Raw genomic sequence first — 19,642 nt, forward strand, 5'->3', positions numbered from 1 at the left:
GAGTAAAACAGGATCAGCAGCCCTGGTTGTAGAATCCTGTCCCAACCACTGTAGGCCTCTTTAGCCTGACAAAGCTGCCTGAGTTTTGCAGTGAACTAGGGTTTATTGATCGTGCGACCGGTTTTAGTCAGCACACCATGTCCTCACAAAAGCTGATGTATGATGTCGGTGTCAGTGAGTGCTGGGTTTGTAGCAGCAGCCTCAAACACTCCAATCAGGCAAAGCAGGACTGTTGCTCCAGCTTGGCCTCACTAGTCCATATCTTCAGGCTTGGTCGATTTTAATTTCTGCCTGCCTATTTATTACACATGGCATGCAGGAACCTGTGCACTTCTGTGGGCCTCTTCATTGGCTTGACAAAGTTGCTTAAGTTTTACAGGTTGACCAACGGGCATTGCAGATTTTAGTTTCTGCCTGTAGGTTGGGAGAAGATGAACCAGACAATGATCAGAGAGTTCCAAAGCTGCACGGGAGACTAAGCGATAGGCGTCATTTTTTATCACAGTGTAACAGATCCAGTGGGTTTTTGTCCCTGGTAGTACAACTAATGCTCTTTCAGTATTTTGACTTTTTTTCTGAGGTTTGCTCTGTGATAACGTCACCGCCGGCAACACAGATCTACAGGTGAATCTCCTGTGGCGGAGGAGGGGCGCCCAAGAGCATCTATGACCATGGCGGAAGTCCAGCCGACCGGAACACGTTCTTGACGTCAGGGAGGGAACCAACGGCGTCCCCATATCACCTCTATAGGATGCCCGCCCACCGTGATTGGCTGATAAGAAAAAGGGTACCCTGACGCCCGGTGAATAAAGTTCCCTTCTGCTACACATGTAAAGGTAGACTGTGTGGGTTAGGTAATGCAAAAGTTACCATGGATAAATGACGTGTAAAGTCACAATATGTCAGTTTCACCACGGTGCAATAAAATATACCCAGTAAAATATATATGCATACGAGAGTCCACTGCATGTGAGAGACCAAAGATAATAGACTAACATGTTGTGTGATTTATTTGGATTGACTGTATATAATGCGTTGTGAGGTAACGATCATGTAAGGTAAAGTCTAACTGGGGGAAAAGTCATTTCCCGGATGACGAGTCACGTCATGTGATCAATCCCGCTGCTGTGATTGGCTGAGAGGCGCATGATATATAATGTAGGACAAAGGTTTCAGTGCAGTTTGTGTATGCGGCCTGTGCAGTATCAACGTCTCACAATGCTCTTCAATAAGGTACGTATCGTTAAATTAGCTTCAATTCACTATAACAGTTTCAAAGTTTTAGTCAATGAAAGTTGTTTTTCCACATGGGCTACATTTTTACATTACATATACATTTGTTTCGAGTAATTCTGCTGAAGGCTTCGCTAACTACCTCACAGTTGTCTGCTTTCCATAACACATCTTAAGACGCGTTGTCCTTGTGTTCACGCCTATCATCAGACACAAGACGTAACTTCTCAGCCCCACCTGCCTTACAATAAGCTAAACCTTCAGTCACAGAGCTACGCATGTTAATATAACTACAAAATGCTTTTCCGGCAGAAAATGCGTTGGAACAGGTGGAATCTGAAATCAATCGCAAAGCATTGCTGAAATTACGTCACATGACATAGAAGCAGTAGTAACGTTAGTTGTCGTAGTAATAGTAGCCTATTAGTATGTGTGGTAATATCTGTTAGTGGTTCAACGGACCATGAAACTCTTAAACTATGTAATCTTTAACTTTTAGAGATTCCTGAACACCTTTTTTTTTTGCAGCCGATACTAATTGATGATCATTTATGATCTATATTGGCAGAAACAAGCCTCTTTGTTGTTTGATTATAGCAGCTGGTCTACAAAGATCTAGCCACTCCCCCAAAAATCATTTCAACTGCAATTCTAAATGGTATCCTTTTATGTTGTCATAGTAATTAAACAGTACACAATTCAAATATTAAGGAAAGAAAAGATTGTAATTGTATTGATTAAAGCAAATATTATCATCAGTAGTTTTAAAAACGTATTGTAAACTGCTCAGAGCTAGTGTAAACAGGTCATAATGTCCTCTCTAATGTTGATCTTGTTCTAAAATAATCTCCAAACAACCAGATGTATTGAAGTCTTCCCAACACTACATTTTACAAGATTACATGTGAACACATTATAGTCACATTATAATTTACAATCTCCCAATACTCCTGTTCACTGAACAAAACCTGAACGCATCATAATGTAACTGTAATTAATTTTGAATAATAGTTTATGACAATAACAATAGTTTTAAAATGTCTACTGTTTGTGTTCAATAAAGAATAACGAGCAATGTTGATTCTTTTTCAATGAATTGTCTTTTCTTTCATGCAAAACATTTCATCAATGTATTTCTTATGTGTGTGTACAAAAGTAGCCACCCTATCTAGGACATTTCCTGGTGGATAGAAGTACAATTGCAGTTTAAGAAATGGGGTAATAAGTTTTTAACCAGATGGGTTAAAAGGTGACTTTAGTGTTTTTGATAAATGCCTTCACTTGAGAACTGTACTTGAGAACCAAATGTTAAAGTTATCTCTGCGTTTTTTAAAACATGTTTTTTATTCATAATGTTACAATGCTTAGCTCTGTGAATGCAATTGTGACGCATCAGACGCAAACTGGGTCTCGCTAATGTTTTCCTAACTTAACTTATTGCAGTAAAATCAGGTGTGTTGTTTAAATGTTTTGTTTGTTGCTGATTTCCATCTTCAGGTTATCAAAGCCAGTGTGCGAGCTGGGGTCCAGCTGCAGAGATACAGTTCTCCTGCATCCGGCGTCGCTGCATCTCACTCAGGCCAGCCAGCAAACATCGGCTACTCTTTTGGTGAGTAGGATGGAGGAACCGTTACATCATTTTCAAAGGATACCATCACATTCTAATCATACTTGCTTAAAAACAATGCTCACCTGCTCATATATACAATTAAATGATTATTGGTCGTTGTAATTGTTCCTTCTGTCTGTACTGGCTTTGCCCAACAGAGCTGACTGATGAGCAAAAGGAGTTCCAAAAGCTAGCGAGGAAGTTTGCGCGTGAAGAGATCGTCCCTGTTGCAGCGGCTTATGACAAGAGTGGTGAAGTGAGTATAACATGAAGATTAGGTGGCAGTTGGCGTATAGAGCATTACTAAACTCAGCTTGACTCAATAAGTTTACTGACATAAAGGCTTTTAAATGTTATCAAAGTATGCAATTTCTTTCTGCATCACTTGGTGACATTTTGGGCACATGCCTCCATCTCTCCCAGTAGGTCAGAATCAAACTCCAGTAATACATAGCTTTTTAATGTTGTTTTCTCCTAAGAGAGTTTATACAATGTTTTCTTGCCTCTTACCCTGTTGCTGTAATGACAATTTCTCCTTAAATTGAGTCATAATGTATACGTTATGTTGCAGTATCCTATGCCCATCATCAAGAAAGCATGGGAACTTGGCCTGATGAACGGTCACATTCCACAAGACTATGGTATGTGTTAATACGGTTGTTTGTTTATTTCATGCAAGTTGGCTGACGTCCGTTTAAAACCCCGTTACGTTTGTCTCTATGCTTTCAGGTGGAATGGGCTTGTCAATCTTTGATAACTGCCTTGTCACAGAGGAGCTGGCTTATGGCTGCACTGGAGTCCAGACTGCTATTGAGGCCAACTCTCTGGGAGTAAGTTGTCGATTATTAGCGTTTCATTTGCATTTCAACAGTTTCCAAAAAAGTTAGTTTGTTTAAATTTACAAAAAATATCCACCAAATTCTTCTTTGAGATTTGTAAAACCATAGCCTCCCCCTTTCTTTCCAGTCAAACCTCATAATTTTCTACAATTAATATTTCCAGAGTGTAATGAGGTCATTCATAACAATGATCAATAACAGTTGTTGTGGCTCAGTTAAAATAAATATGTCTGTTTCTCCCACATAGCAAATGCCTGTTATTTTAGCTGGCTCTGAAGCACAGAAGAGTAAATACCTGGGAAGGATGACTGAGGAGCCTCTGATGTGTGTAAGTATTATTGGACAGTGGTGAAAATGACCAGATGCATATTAACTTAAGAGAGATGTAAATTCCTTTCTTGAGTAAATATGTAAATTGCTTCTTACTTTCTTCTCTGCTCATCTAATCCTTTTATTTCTACCAAAGACTGCATTACTTCATGTGCATGTGTCCCTGGTGTCGGAAATCAAGTTTAATGCATCACAACACGTTGAAAAGTAAAACTGTAATGACTAATAGATGTATTGATTAGTCATATGAGATAACTATTTTGAGCATCCTTTCAGTATTTGCTGACCCCAGGCTCTCAAATGTAACTGTTTCTTCGAATAAAAAGCAACTTGTGAAGGCAGGAACATGACGTATCGTAGTAATACTTTATTACTGTGAGCTGACGACACCAGCAAAAACATTTAATAATGGGGTGTGGTGTGTTTTCGGCAGGCTTACTGTGTGACGGAGCCTGGAGCGGGCTCTGATGTAGCCGGCCTCAAGACCCGAGCTGTAAAGATGGGCGACGAATATGTTGTTAACGGGCAGAAGATGTGGATCACAAATGGCGGGAAAGCCAACTGGTGTGTACTCCCCACCATTGTTCCAATTGTACACTAAGAATATATGCTCAGTCGGCACGCCATGTTTGTGATTCTGTTTTGAATCAACAAAAACGTCACATCACAACCTTCATGCAGGACTCATTGCTGGACTTTTGTATTAGACCGCATTAGTTTTAACTAGGTGGGCATAATAACTTGGCAACTGAGTTTTCAACTCGCTCACTCACTCACACACCATAATGAATACAAGGACATCTGCCCGTTGCTCTGAAGGTTATCTGAACATTCATAACTCTTTTATATTCCTAGGTACTTCCTCCTGGCCCGCACTAACCCAGATCCTAAATGTTCAACCGGCAAAGCTTTTACTGGCTTCATTGTGGACGCTGACACTCCAGGAATACAAATCGGAAGGAAGGTGAGATGACTCAAAATCACACATCGACTGGTTTAGTATTCAGACGAGTATTTTTCTCAGAGGTTAGAGACATTGTAACAAATGTAGTTTTGTAAGCGACGTCACTTTGAAAATAAATAGTATTTTTATGTATGTATGTGTATATAGATAAAAATAATATACATATTTGTACAGCTTCATTTGCAATCTTTTAGAGCTATTCACCTATACACGAGATTCCAACAACAGAGACGGCAGGTTTATTTGAAGGGACATGTGCTGTATACATCGTAATGAGATGGAATTAGACTATAAATCTGATAGGGATACTCTGTGTGGGAATCTGCCTTTCTGTCAGGATTGTCTAATAATGAATTCTGATGTGTGCACAGCAAGATAACATGTGTTTGTGTTTATTCTGTGCTTGTAGGAGCTGAACATGGGTCAGAGGTGTTCTGATACCAGAGGCATCACTTTTGAGGATGTGAGGATACCGAAGGAAAACGTCCTGATTGGAGAAGGAGCTGGCTTCAAGATTGCCATGGGTGCTTTTGACAACACCAGGCCACCAGTAAGTCCTCTATCTGTAACTGAATAGTAGACATTTGTAACGCCATGTTTTAATTTCTCCTGTGTCAAAAGAACATGTTTTTTGTTATAAAAAAAGAAACAGGAATTCATTTTCATTCTTTAGAGTTTCTTTTCTAAATATTTTAATGGATCAAAAGTACAAAATTATATTTGATCAGCATCAGGAAAATAACATTTGCGATTTAAAAACCCCCACTAATTTGGCCATGCATAGCCTTAAAAGAGTCAGCATAATCAGCAGTTATTTTGTTGTTGCAATTTTTTTTACATTTCTATTATATTACTTATTTTATGAGCGCCTCGCCACACCAGCATCGTGGTAACGGTGAACTCTAGTCAACATTGTCTTCTCTAAGCAGAAGGTGCAACCTTTTGGATGTGTGGACATGTGGAAATTACTTTTATATTTTTCCATTTGAAAAAATCTGTAAAAAAAACAAACAATTTTGCTTAAAGATGAAGATTTGTGTCTGTGATGTTACTAATGTATTTATTGCAATGCAGGTGGCAGCAGGAGCAACAGGCCTGGCACAGAGGGCCCTTGAAGAAGCTACCAACTATGCACTAGAGAGGAAGACCTTTGGCAAAGCTATTGCTGAGGTTTGTTTTTCTTTTATCAGCAGAAACGCATGTTCTCTCACAGCGTATATATCCTGCTGTACCCCATTTTGAGTTCAGAGTTGACTGTACAGAGTGTAGAATGCTGTTTTAAAAGAAAATGGAAAATAATACTGTCATTAGTGTAACTACCAAGATAACTCGGCTGTACTGTACAGGGTTCACAGTGTCTCCTCCTGTTTCACAGCACCAGGCCGTGTCCTTCCTCCTGGCTGAGATGGCGATGAAGGTGGAGCTGGCCAGAATGGCGTACCAGCGCTCTGCCTGGGAAGTGGACCAGGGCCGCAAAAACACCTACTATGCCTCCATCGCCAAAGCATTCGCCGGAGACATCGCCAATCAGGTGGCTTCTGATGCCGTTCAGGTATTTGGAGGCAACGGCTTCAACAGCGAATACCCGGTGGAGAAGCTGATGAGAGATGCCAAAATCTACCAGGTGCGTGGCGATGTTGTGTAGTTGAGCTCAGCAAACAGAGATGTGGTCAAAACTTAATTTTCTTGATTTTGTTCTACCTTTTTCTTTTAATGTCCCTTGTAGATCTACGAGGGCACGGCTCAAATCCAAAGACTCATTATTGCCCGAGAACACCTGGGAAGATACATGAAATGAACTCTGCACACCTGACATGTCCTCATTGAAATGCAGTTGAACTTTTTTACATGTTTAACATGTGTTCCCGGAAATAGATCTGCTTACATAGTTGTAAAATATTGTTTGGTTAGAAATTGTAAAGAATATTCTATTTCTATGATTTATTTGCCTTAACAGCATTCAGACTTGCAATTTTTGATCGGATGCAGACCCTGAATTAGTCGACAGCGTTCTAATCAGAGGACATCACCGAGACCTGTGCTATTTGTAAGTTTTTCCCCAAATACAGCTCGGCTCAGAACGGTGGCCTTATTTTGTGACTTGTTGAGTTGAGGATCACCACATTCAGGCAAAAGATCACAGGACCTTGTTCTTGTGATGGCTACACCATCTGTAGGTTGTAAATAGTTGCTGCACCAACACTGCTGCCTTTTGATAGCAGTCTGGACATTAATCTGTTAAATTGTTTATATGACTGTTTTGTGTCTGTTTAAGGGAAAATTGATGTTAAATCAAGCAGAACCAATAAAATCCATATCTGTACAAAACTGTCAAAATGCATGTTGTCTGAAAATGTTTTGTGTCTGATTTAGAAGGGGGGACGGGTAAGGCATAACAGGGAGCATACAATAGTATAATGCAGTAACAATGAGACACGACCACTAACCCTGAAATCCTCATTAAAAAAAATCGAATCTACTGTTAAGCGAATATTTTACCAAGCGGTAGAGGGCAGCATACGCCATGCAGCGTAGTCGCCAAGAAGAAGTGAGTTTTTGTGAGCAATAGGACTGATGGGAAAAGTATAGTAGTTGAAACCGGAAGATGGCAGTATTGCAACAAAAAGGACGCAAGCTGCCGTTAAACACCACCGAAGAAGAAGCAGAAGAAGCCTGATCATGCGAACGCTTTCAGGATGGTAACCGGTGTCATTGTGTTATTGTTGTAGTTTAAGATAACATTGTAGCCGAAGTAGAGGCACACGTCCACTTGTCGTCATTATATATAACTGTAGTGCCACAGCTGAGCGGTATTGTGTTAAAGCAGTTAATTGTAGTAAAGTTGCTGAAATGTAGCTTAGCATCAGTAGCATGTAGCTCGTTGATTATCAAATCTCAATAGTGTTAGCTAGATTTATACTACAGGCTTACTCATGTCGGGGTTGACAGCAACATTAGGGAAGTTGTAATTGCGTCTCGTTCGCACAAGGTCATTTATTATTTGGTTTATGTTTTTAATTATGTTGTGTGTTTAATGACAGGGTACCCAAGTGAAAGATGTCATCATTAAGCCTGACGCTCCCAGCACACTGCAGCTGGACAAACATGCAGACTACATCGCTGCCTACGGCTCCAAAAAGGATGACTATGTGAGAAAACATATATATATATATATATATATATATATATATATATATATATATATATATATATATATTATAATTATTTGTTTTAATTTTCACTACAGTGTACTTTTGCTTTGGGAATGTTTTGTTTTAGAATACAGTAGCTAAACCAGTTTTGGGGGTTACATGTATACCCTTTTCTGTTTCAACAGAACAATGCTCCCGTGTTCAATGCCAAGTTCATATTTCCATAGTTTTCCCAGGTTTATGTGGAAAAGGGTTCACTGGAAATTACTGTTTCAATCTCCTTTTTAGATTAAAAAAAAAACAAATGCGATGTGAATAATTCACATTCAATGGACAGAGCTTTTCCACCACAAATGGTTAAGTCTGACCCAGAAAAAAAGTTAGCAGATTGAAGTACAATATCAACATTAATAACACATTTCCAACACAGCCTTGAGCTCAACCCCACCCAGTAGTTTTGTGATGTATTGTAACACAGACTACAGGCTTGTGAGCCAGGCCTGATCGCCAGCCATCAGTGTTGGACCTCACTAGTGCTGTTGTGTCCGAATGGGAGTAAATCCCTCCAGCCAGATACCCAAATTTAGTGGAAAACCTGAAACAATTGCCTCACCCTCGGTACACCAGGGGGAAAACAAAAGTACACTGCATGCTCCCTCCTGCTATGTTCTCATGTGGAATATTTGAGCCTCTTTTCCAACAACACCACTGTTTTTTATTACAAAAAAATAAATAAGTAGTGGCTAGATGATGTTACCAAGTAAGTCTGTATTTGCAGTGCAGTTTAATTTGTATAGATGTAAAGATGTAAATCCATGTTGAACACACTTTACTATTCATTTAAGGCTATCTGTGTGAACAGAACATGTTTTAAACTTAATATCTTGGGATATGGCTCCTGCTATATTTATTTCTTCGCTGTAGACTTCATTCTGTTTTATGCATATAAACCCTGTCTGTGTTGTACATATGGGCCTACTGTGTTAATTATACAAAATTCACAAAAATTTGCTATTTATGCAAAGTTCACAAACTTTGTTTATTCTTTTAATGAGTAAACAAGAACCCCCGTTTCCATAGGCTGTTCAGTAAACCGGTCCAGCTGTCCTGTTGATTCATGGCCTGTTTGTGCTTGTTCAGGAGTACACGCTGTCAGAGTACCTGAGGATGAGCGGCATCTACTGGGGGCTGACTGTGATGGACCTGATGGGGCAGCTGCCCCGGATGAACCGGCAGGAAATCGTAGACTTTATCAAAGCCTGTCAGCACGAGTGTGGAGGCCTAAGCGCCAGCATCGGTCACGACCCGCACCTGCTCTACACCCTCAGCGCCGTCCAGGTGACTCTATGAAGTCTGACTGTTTGACGGACTTATTCTTGTTTTCAATATTTATGCTGCGAGATGTTAGAATTTTTGCAGACTAGAAAGACAAGAATACTTTGCTGTGATTTGAAGTCAATGAGATGTCCCCGTCTCGAGGTATATGTACAGTATATACATGCTGTGTGTGTATAAATAAATAAAATTCATTTGAATTTTGCATGGCACAGAATGATATGTGGAGCTCGATAATCAATCTATTAATCAATTTACATTATAACAAGTGTTTAAGACTGTATACTTAAGTAGCCTCATTATTTCAGTTTTTTTTAAGATTTGTTCTTAAGGGTCTTAAAGTGATATTTGTATTTAACTTGTCTTAGCTAAATTTTGACATTTGGTTTAATCATTTTTTTGTTTTCCTCAGATCCTTTGCTTGTATGACAACGTGGATGTGCTTGATGTGGACAAAGTGGTGGAGTACATTAAAGGGCTGCAGCAGGAAGATGGCTCATTTGCAGGGGACAAATGGGGTGAGCAATCCTATAATGGGAAACAAAGGAGTGAATGAAAAGCAAACAAGAAGTTTAGTACAGGTGATAAAATAATAGGCAATACTCGCACACAATATGTACCACAAGTTTATTCATTTTTATATATATTTGAATAAATATCCAATTTAAATAATTGTCATTTAGCATGTGTCTGAAATTTCAGTAAAACAATATTGTAGTTCTCATTTTTTTAGATTATAATTTGCTTTAAATACAAGTATAATGTATTTTTACAATGGCAATGCTTTTTTGTTACAGGAGAAATAGACACAAGATTTTCTTTCTGTGCTGTCGCTACACTTGCATTACTGGTATGTATGTCATGTTCAGTTTTTCTCAATTATTTTCCTTTTTTCAACTCTGTCACACTTTGTAATCTGAAGATAACTCTCTTGTCTCCTTCCTTCTAGGGCAAGATGGACTCGATCAATATTGACAAAGCTGTAGAGTTTGTCTTGTCCTGTATGAACTTTGATGGAGGCTTTGGCTGCAGACCAGGTTCAGAGTCTCATGCTGGTCAGGTGAGTCCACCTAATGTAGTTGTGTACATAGGTGTGTACACCTATGTACACAAGGTACATGTTTTCAACAAGCTGCTTTTGTTGAAAAAAGTTCTCTTTTTTTCAACAAAAGCAGTGTCATCTGAAGATCTAACTTGTGTTACATTTCTAGATCCATGTAAAAGTTATCAGACAAATTAATTATCATTCGCACATCACACATTTGAGGCTTTATGTTTGTCTTGTGAGACAGCGTTTGACCCCAAACACGGACAGAACAAAATGTTCACCCTCTTAAAAAGCTGACTGGTATTAAGTTCACACTCCTCTTGGGCTTTAACATGTGTTAAAGTCCTTCTCAAATCTAACCTCGACGGTCTTTTCCTTCCTGTCTGTCAGATATACTGCTGCTCTGGCTTCCTGTCGCTCACAGGGCAGCTTCACCAGGTCAACGCTGATCTGCTGGGCTGGTGGCTCTGCGAGAGGCAGCTGCCGTCCGGAGGCCTCAATGGACGACCGGAGAAGGTTTGCTCTCTCCAGATGCTTTACTGGGAAATCAATTGCCTCGCTATTTCCTCGCCGTCTGTAATTTATTTTCAAAGTTGTGGGTTCCCTAAACTACTTTCTTCATATTGGAAGAGTTCAACTGCAACATATCTAGTCTAAAGTTTTCAAAATAAGTAAAAAGGTATTTGAGCTAACGCTTAAATCAGATTAAGTTCCAATACTGACCGAGCTCTGGCTTTCTTTGTCTCGTTCAGCTTCCAGATGTTTGCTACTCGTGGTGGGTTTTAGCATCGTTGAAAATCATTGGTCGGATCCACTGGATCGACAAGGCCAAGCTGCGATCGTTTATTCTAGCTTGTCAAGACGAGGAGACCGGAGGTTTCGCCGACAGACCGGGAGACATGGTGAGCTGTCAAACACAAGCAACTCCCGCATCCTGCAACGGAAGCTGGAAAACCTATTCAACCTGTCTTTTCACAAAATCCTGTCTTCTCTTTCATCTTATGTAAGCGTTTCTGCACCTCAATGAGCCCATCCTTTGATCGCATACCTTTTCACTAGTTGAAAAAATATATATGAGACAGAGAGACAAACTTATCTTGCAGTAGATTCACACAGAATGTATTAGGTGGTAGGAGCAACTAGATCAGATCAGATTACACTTCATTGCCCATGAAGTTCAGGTACTCAGACAACGTGAAGTGGCATCAAGCCAGAAGGGCAAAACACAGTAAAGTTCAGAGTATTGTACAGAAGGAATGGTGTAAAATGAACAAAGGGGTTATGAATACATTATATGCAGTAACATTGTGTAATTAATTCACACTATGTATAAGATGTATTCACTATGAACTTAGTGAACAGCAGAGGTTTAAGTATAAAATACAATGTTTTGTGTGTCGTGTAATTACAAGTAACAGTCGACTATTAATCTCAGAATAAACAGCTGGAAGTATGATATGAATACAAAGTAACACTATTGACTGTGGTAAAGAAAAACAATAATTCTCTATAGGTCAGAATATGATCAGTACTGTTCATCTGTTTTTAAAACTGGAAAATACTGTACATGAACTGTATATTTATTCGATAGTCATTTTTGGTCTCGTAATGAAATTTCAGCTGAAAACGCAAGCAAAAAATCGATCACATTGCCTGACCTTTATGAATCATGCAAATGCATTGTTCAATTTCACTGTAGCTACTTATACATATGTATATAAACGCCACCATGGTGAGTACAAGGTGTCGATGCTGCTTTAAAGCTTTATAAAACACCAGTTTTCTGACTTTCCGTCCACATTGCCCTCAGCTTGACTTTGATGTCCTCGTACTTTTGCATGGTTTGAAACTGTGCTTAAGTATTATGTTACAGTGGTATTACAAGCCCAGATAATGGAGGAGGGCATGCAACTACTTTCTGTATTCGTACCTCTGATTCTTACTGAGGCTCCCACCTTCTTGCAGGTGGATCCTTTCCACACTCTGTTCGGAATTGCAGGACTCTCCCTCCTTGGAGACGAACAGATCAAGCCAGTTAATCCGGTCCTCTGCATGCCTGAGGATGTCCTTCAGAGGCGTGACCTGCAGCCTGACCTCCTCAGCTAGCCCTCTGTCATCGTCATCATCATCATCATCACACACAACAATAACAACAACAACCCCACTCCCACGGCTGGTTGTCGGGAGCAGAGAGAGGAGCACCACACATCTTAGTGTTAGCTGAAGTCTACAGACACATTTTAGATGCAGGATTTGCTCTGTGCTCACTAAGGACAAAAAAAGTTGTGCGCAGTTCTGACTCCGAGTCTGTCTTTAGACCCTGAACCACTCATTGTGTTATCAAGTCACTTTTGTCGTTTTTACTGCGAGAGAACGGTTTGGAAAAGGAGATGTTTTGAAGTTTGACCATCTTTGCAAAACCCTGGAATTCATGAGACAACATTACTTAACTTTTTGACGCGCACACCTTTGTTTTTATGGGCGTGAATGATAAAGGAATATTCAATCTGAATATGTAAAGATTGTGTATTGAAACAGACAAGCATTGGCACGTTTGGTCTGTGATTCCAGTGTTTTGGGGCTTTAGACACATCTTAGTGTTTTGTTGGCTGGTTTTTGCCTTTTCCACACATCCACCGTTTCAAATCAAAAGTGAGCATGTGAAGGGCAAACTAGAGCAATCATTTTAACACTGGGCCACGAGGTTAAAACTGGAGATGCAACATATGACTCGTTGCAAACAAAAACAAATGTTTTTGGCAGGAATTGGCTGAAGGGGCAGTCTTTTTGTGTGCAAGAGGTTAAACACGTTGCAGCGTCGTCATCTCTTGCCAAGCACATTTCACATTTTATCCACAATCACAGCCACACTATTTAAATACACGTTACTCAGCCGTGTTGTTATGCAGCAGTGGACAAAGGGTTTAGATTTCCCCCGAAACAAAGTGTAAACAATCCTGAAATATTTCCAGTCTTACGTTTTGACTCTCACACGTTGTTGTTTTTTCTCTACTAATTTGGTTATTTAATTTCTTTCAGGAGTAAGTGATCTTTATAAAGCTGCACTCTTGTTTTACTAAATGCAAATGTTGTGTCGTTGGATAACTGTTCATGACAATTTAATAAGGTAAATAAATCATATGTTGAATCTATTCGTTTTCAGGTTGTCCCCAATTTAATTGGCGGATGACTGAAAAATGTCTTGATTATAATTCAAACAAAAGCCTTTAATGTGATCTTAAGGAATAAAGCACAGCTCTAAATGAACTGTCCTGCTTAAAGATGATTAAAAGCTTCAAAACAACGTGTTGAGCTACTAAGTCTCTGTGTTAGTTACCAAAAAAGATGCTTACTGTTGGCAACTTTGTGTGTATATTATTGTAACTTATTTTTTTAATCTTGACTGACAATAAATGATGTTGTGACACAATTAGAGTGAGTAGTTTAGTGAGATCAGTTTAATGTTATTATTACTTCATATACTGCTGGGTGCCTACATTTTGAATAATGCATCAAGATTTATTTGTTATTTTGAAAAAAATATTCTGCGTGAAATGGAATACTTATAATAAAGTAAAATATATAGACCTCAGAATTGTATTCATGTGCAGAACTTGATTAACTCTCCTCAGTGTCATTCCATCCCTTAATATTTAGGTACAAAAATAAGAATACATTTTACAGGAAATTAATGTAATGTGCTTCAGACAACTGAATTAAAATGTATATCTCAGGATATAATATGCTGAACAAACTGATCTATAGTTTTAAAGATAAGAAGTATTACAAATGAACAGACTGACATGACATTAAATATGTCAGATGTTCTTTTACTGTTTTCGGTCAATAAAAGAACCTTTAGGAGTCTTAGTTTATGAGACGAATACAACCAGTGAGGCCTCAGAGTTGAGGCCGAGAGCCCTGCTGCACATAAGAGCGCCATCTACTGGCAGGGAAGGAAACTACCATTTATCAACCACATAAAACACACAGAAGCTACTTTAGTTATTGGAGAAGCGTTAATCTATTGGCAATAAATACAACAAGTTACAGATATGAATTTGCTGCAGATGACTTAGCCGTGTTGCATCTGTTCTGTGTGTGTGTGTGTGTGTGTGTGTGTGTGTGTGTGTTTGTGTGTTTGTGTGTGAGGGAGATTGGTTAGTGGAAAGTTTAAATCCAAACGTAAAAGGATTCTTTCTGCAAAGTCCATTTCCATCTCGCTCTGTGTGTGGAGTAGATGCCACTAGATGGCAGCCTCGTCTTCCAAAAATACATTGCATGTTTTTTGTTGTTGTTATCAATGATATTTGTGAGAAACTAGCCAGATGATGTGTAGTTTGTGATGTGATTCAAGCAAAAAAAAAATGTACTTGCAGGTTTAAGCCTCTGAAATAAACGTGTCTTCTATAACCGATACAGAGAGATGAAAGTGGCAAAGATCTGTGGTGTGACTGTGAGACACTTTTGCATTTCCTCGTGCATCTTACATCCGACGTCACATCCACGCTGTAGTAATAATGCTGACACTCCAGAAACGCCACAGCTGATACAGTATGATGAATGATGTTTCATAGCCGTGGCAGACTGTAATAATGGGGCGTAAAGGTTGATGCACGCCTGAGAAATTAGAGGCAGATAATCCTCTCGTACATGACTTCTTGCTTGTTGTATAGATAATGACGTCTCCTGTATTGTGGCGCCTGATAAGAAAGTGACACTTTACCTGGAACAATTTCGAACAATGGCTTTTTCTAATTAATGAATATGTGAGTCTAACGATCAAGCGATAACAGTAATTATGCGGAACATTATCTCCATGCACTGATTATTGCATCATGAGAGTGAAATACACTTTTGAATGGAGTTGTGAGGATGAGACTTGTTGTAGTTGTTTGATTGACTTTCCAATAAAAATCCTCATGCACAGTAGTGTTTTGCCAATTTTTCATCTCTTTGGAACGGATTTATGTCTGTTTGTGGTTGTTTTTGCATCTTTGTAGTCTTTTTGAATCTTGTTTTAGACACTCTGCTAACATATTAATAAATTGGAATTGACTTTCCAAAAATAAATGGTAACAGTCACTTCATAGGCATGTGTCCTTTGTGGAGGTTTTGTGTCTCCTTATGGTTGGTTTTCATCTTACTGGACTGTCTAGTACCCTCTGGTCGGGGGCGGGTGTTACTCAGATGGCTCATGCCACTCTTCCCTGGCACTCCTTCTGTCCTTGCCACATTCATGTTTCACCGAGTGATATTCTCAGTGCAGCTCAGAACAGCAACACAATATTTAATAAAACTGTCAGCCTTGTGAGTTTTCTATTTATACGTGTATTTGGATAGGCTATGGGGGAGCAGTAATCTGTGCTCCCATGGTGTCTGGGCAGAGACAAACATGCTGGTTGTTAGGCTACTGAGAAACCCCACCGGCTCTCATTAGTGAAGAAGAGGGAGATGCAGAGAAAGACAGAAGGTGGGAGAGAAGAGAAAGAAAAAAAAAAGAAATGAGAGATAGAGGTAGGGAGTTAGAAAACCACAGGGAGAGAGACGGAGAGAGAGAGAGAGAAAGAGAGAGAGAGAGAGAGAGAGAGAGAGAGAGGGAGAGAGAGATTGATCACAGCCTTCCCCCCTCAGTCTTGTTTGTTTGTAAGGAAAAGGCGCAACCCATTTCCCCTCCCTCTCCTCTTCTCAGTCTTGTCATCCTCTTGTTATCTCAGCACAAAATGCTGGGGATTAGTCCGGGCCACAGGGGCTGAGCCAAATGCTGCCGAACTACAGGCACAGCCGACAATCACTTAATAAATGTTTAATTAAACCGCTGCAGTGTTGCGTCTGAATGTCGATGACTCACAAGTTCGGTGGTGAAATGGAAATGCTTTCAAACGTCTCCACGAGAGACTCACGGTCAACCTTTCACCCAGTCGCGACTTATTATCAGGGACCGCCATGTCGTACTTATTGTCCCTCAACAGCTCTGGCGAGCTCTGATTTAATAGCTCAACACTTCGGCATTGACGGAAGGCTTTTTGTTTGGAGAAAGTTTGTTTCCACGGAATCCCTAATTTACCTCATGTCATGTCCCGGTGGAGTTTTTCACCCACCAAGTTACAACAGTTTCTGTGAGACAATGGCTCTGTTGGAGCGGTGGCTCTGGTCAAAGTGCTGCTGTCCTCTGACACATCTGGCACACATCCACGACAGGGATTTGGTGAAAGTTATGTAAGAATTATGTAAACTGTTGTCAAAGATTCCAACTCTACGAAACTAAAGTTCAGCAGCGGCCTCGCTGAGGAAAACAAAACACACTGATCACTGAGTTCTGCCGACCTTCTGTCTGTTGGAGAGTCCATCAAACGCCGATTCATGCCAAGGATGAAGATTATTTTTGCAGTTTACTTCACCGCTTACTTTCAGGGAATGGTTCAACATTTTGGGAAGTACGCTTGCTCCTTTAGTTGCAAAAGGTCAGACGAGAAGAGAACCACTGTCATGTCTGGTAAATATGGAGCTATTGCTCAGGAGCACGAAGACTGGAACCAGCGAGCCTGAGTCTGTTCAAAGGGAACTAAACGGGCCTCGCGCTCGCTCTTTCAGCACGCTGATGAATGAAGTCTTTTTGTGAACGTTAAGTTGCTCGTCAAACTTCTGTTAGAACCACGTTGTTTTGTTTTCATACTGTTTTTCTATTTGGATCACGCAAAAACTAAATACCTTGTGAATGAGTGAGTTTTGGAGGTGCTAGTCACTGGTTTTCGATGCTTCCAGACAAAGTCAAGCTAGCTGTTTCTGTCATGCGCTAAGCTAAACTAAGCTGTTCCTTTTTCATTCATTCATTAATGCGTAGTCGTGTTTTGGTCCACCTTATGTCCAATGCATGTCCAATATTTTCTCTCTCTTAGCTGTTTTTTGGCCTCTAAGCAGCTCCTGACAGCTTTCACATCGTCTTTACAATGTGTGCTAATATAAAATGAGTGATTCTAGATGCTGAAAAAACATGATTTCCCCCCTTTAAAGAATCCTGAACATTTGGATCCTGAGGAATCCTCTCTTGACAACACTATAATAAACTTTTTTTTTTAAAAATGGACTGTCAAGGGTTCTATCAACAATTGTTGTTTTACTGCTGCTGGAAATCACCATCTGGCTCAACTAAAAACTTAACTTTCAAGAGCTTGAAATGAATGCTGTGCACTCTCGAAGTGCGAACACTATTTATGGATCCACGGTCAGAGTTCTGGGCTCCGGGTTATATTTCATTCTTTTATCATCCATGGTTTTTCCAGGTAAAATCACCTGAGCTCCCTCCAGCAACAACCAGCCTGGTGAACGCCGAGCAGCTCCTCCTACGCTGTTTGGGGTCAGCACACTTGCTCAAGGTTTTATATTTTGCTGAATATATATATATAAATATATGAGATGTATTTTCTTCGTACGGAAATTTGATGAAAAGCTCATTGTTGACCTTGGCAGCTGACAAAACAAGCAACCTCAAGGAGCTTTTAGTAGCTGTTGTGGAGCTTTGGGTCAGCTCAGCTGTCAAAGCATTGTTTTTGCACTTCAAGGACTTCTCGTCCCCGTTGGCTTGAAAAATACTCATGAGATCACGTCTGCATTTTCACGGCCACGGGGCCGAGTGTCACTGCTACCAAATGGAGGAAGAAGCCGTCGTATGTTTGTGTTTTTAAACAGTGTCGTGAGCCTTGTTTTTGTTCGCGGGCTTTTAGCCTTTATCGGATACTGAAGACAGGAAACGGGGAGAGAAGCGACGATGTTCTACATCATGCTGTCTTTAACGAAAGATACTGTGATGTGTTGTAGTTTGTGGTGCTGTTGAGCTGCACTGTAGAGGTGGGTTTGTGTTATTTAGCTTACAGCAACACAATTAATGAACCACCTGTCAGTATTAATACAACTCAATGGCATTCTCTAAAACAGTCCAACGAAAAACATCATAACCTTTACGAAATTTAGGACATTTGAATCAAGTCCTTAAATCATAATCACGCAAATTATTTCCTCAATTCCTTCAATACACTCTTATCACTATTAAGTGGCAGTGAAGCGCAACTGCTGTGCAGACATACTGCATGGCGATGGTGACCTTTCACAGGTTTGTTTTTGTAGACAGAGATACTGTCAAAAAGAAATAACATGACCATAAAGCTACTTGAGGGCAAAATAACCAAAACATATGTTTCGAAATGACGTTTGTGTGTTCAGATAAACCATAACCCACACATTATCAGACTGAGATGGTATTAAAAGAAGAACACCTGGTAATTTGATTTCAATTCATGCTTCCTTTCAGTGGAGAGACCGATCGGTCATATTGAGTCAAGATGATTCATCTTGGTAAGCTGTCTGGGAAGCAGGGAAGGAACACGGGACAGCAGCTTATCCGCTGTTTCTGTAGCTGGAGGCAATCTGATGTGCGAGTACATCCTCTGTGCAGAGCCGCAGCGTGAAAGGCTCCACTTGTGTGAAAGTGCTGCACGAGTTTCACTTCATTCACGTCACAGCGAGGCTGTAACTGTTCCAGAGAGGGACGGTTGGTTTACCTCTACATTTTAAATGATTCATTAAAAGCCTTCTTGAAAGGTTATTTGATGAAAAGTCAAAGAATTATTCTGATTACTTATTTTTTTCACAAGGCAGCAGAACAAGGAGGACTGTATGTGGAAGTGTTTCAACAGCAGAGATGACAGCAAAGAAATGTCAAAACAGAGCGCGTTATCAACAAAAGTTACAATTATGTCACTATACGTGTTGCCATGCTGATACATTTCCATGGAAGTTGTGGTTTTGTCTGCACTCACATATAGTAACCAAGTAATCTTTTAGTGTTTTGTTTCCAACAGCGAGTGATGTTGTGGATGCTGATTTGTCTGAGAATACAAACAGTTAAAAACTGCTCCATAGTGCCACTAGAGGTCAAAACCTCCACAGGACACCTTAAATACATGTATCCATCTGTTTTCTATACAGTTATACCAAAAGCAGCTCTGCCTATGCTTAGCGGCCTGGCTTGGGTGAGAGGCGGGGCACTGGACCGGACTCAGGAGAGCAGAGCTTGCCATGTTTATTATGTAATCCTTGAGCATTATAGCTGCTCGACATAAGGCAGTGAAACAT

The 19,642-nt window shown here is 40.0% G+C and overlaps 2 protein-coding genes across 2 annotated transcripts; both read left to right on the top strand.

The window, feature by feature from the left end:
* Positions 1-1,147: 1,147 nt before the first annotated feature.
* On the top strand, positions 1,148-7,312 carry acadm (acyl-CoA dehydrogenase medium chain). The gene is made up of 12 exons (XM_068568937.1): positions 1,148-1,233; positions 2,731-2,842; positions 3,001-3,098; positions 3,414-3,483; positions 3,572-3,672; positions 3,929-4,009; positions 4,445-4,575; positions 4,867-4,975; positions 5,385-5,525; positions 6,050-6,145; positions 6,351-6,599; positions 6,702-7,312. Exons 1-12 carry the CDS (start codon positions 1,189-1,191, stop codon positions 6,771-6,773), a joined length of 1,305 nt encoding a protein of 434 aa, XP_068425038.1. The 5' UTR covers positions 1,148-1,188; the 3' UTR covers positions 6,774-7,312.
* A 259-nt stretch (positions 7,313-7,571) lies between these two features.
* Positions 7,572-13,943, top strand: rabggtb (Rab geranylgeranyltransferase subunit beta). The gene is made up of 9 exons (XM_068571720.1): positions 7,572-7,674; positions 8,017-8,124; positions 9,268-9,465; positions 9,875-9,980; positions 10,260-10,312; positions 10,412-10,522; positions 10,901-11,026; positions 11,263-11,412; positions 12,476-13,943. The coding sequence occupies exons 1-9, from the start codon at positions 7,672-7,674 to the stop codon at positions 12,614-12,616; spliced, it is 996 nt and encodes a 331-aa protein (XP_068427821.1). The 5' UTR covers positions 7,572-7,671; the 3' UTR covers positions 12,617-13,943.
* The last annotated feature ends 5,699 nt before the right edge of the window (positions 13,944-19,642 follow it).

Source organism: Clinocottus analis, unplaced genomic scaffold, assembly GCF_023055335.1.
Source record: "Clinocottus analis isolate CAN_PGR_092001 unplaced genomic scaffold, fCliAna1.0.p SCAF_11, whole genome shotgun sequence".
NCBI classification, from domain to species: Eukaryota; Metazoa; Chordata; class Actinopteri; order Perciformes; family Cottidae; genus Clinocottus; species Clinocottus analis.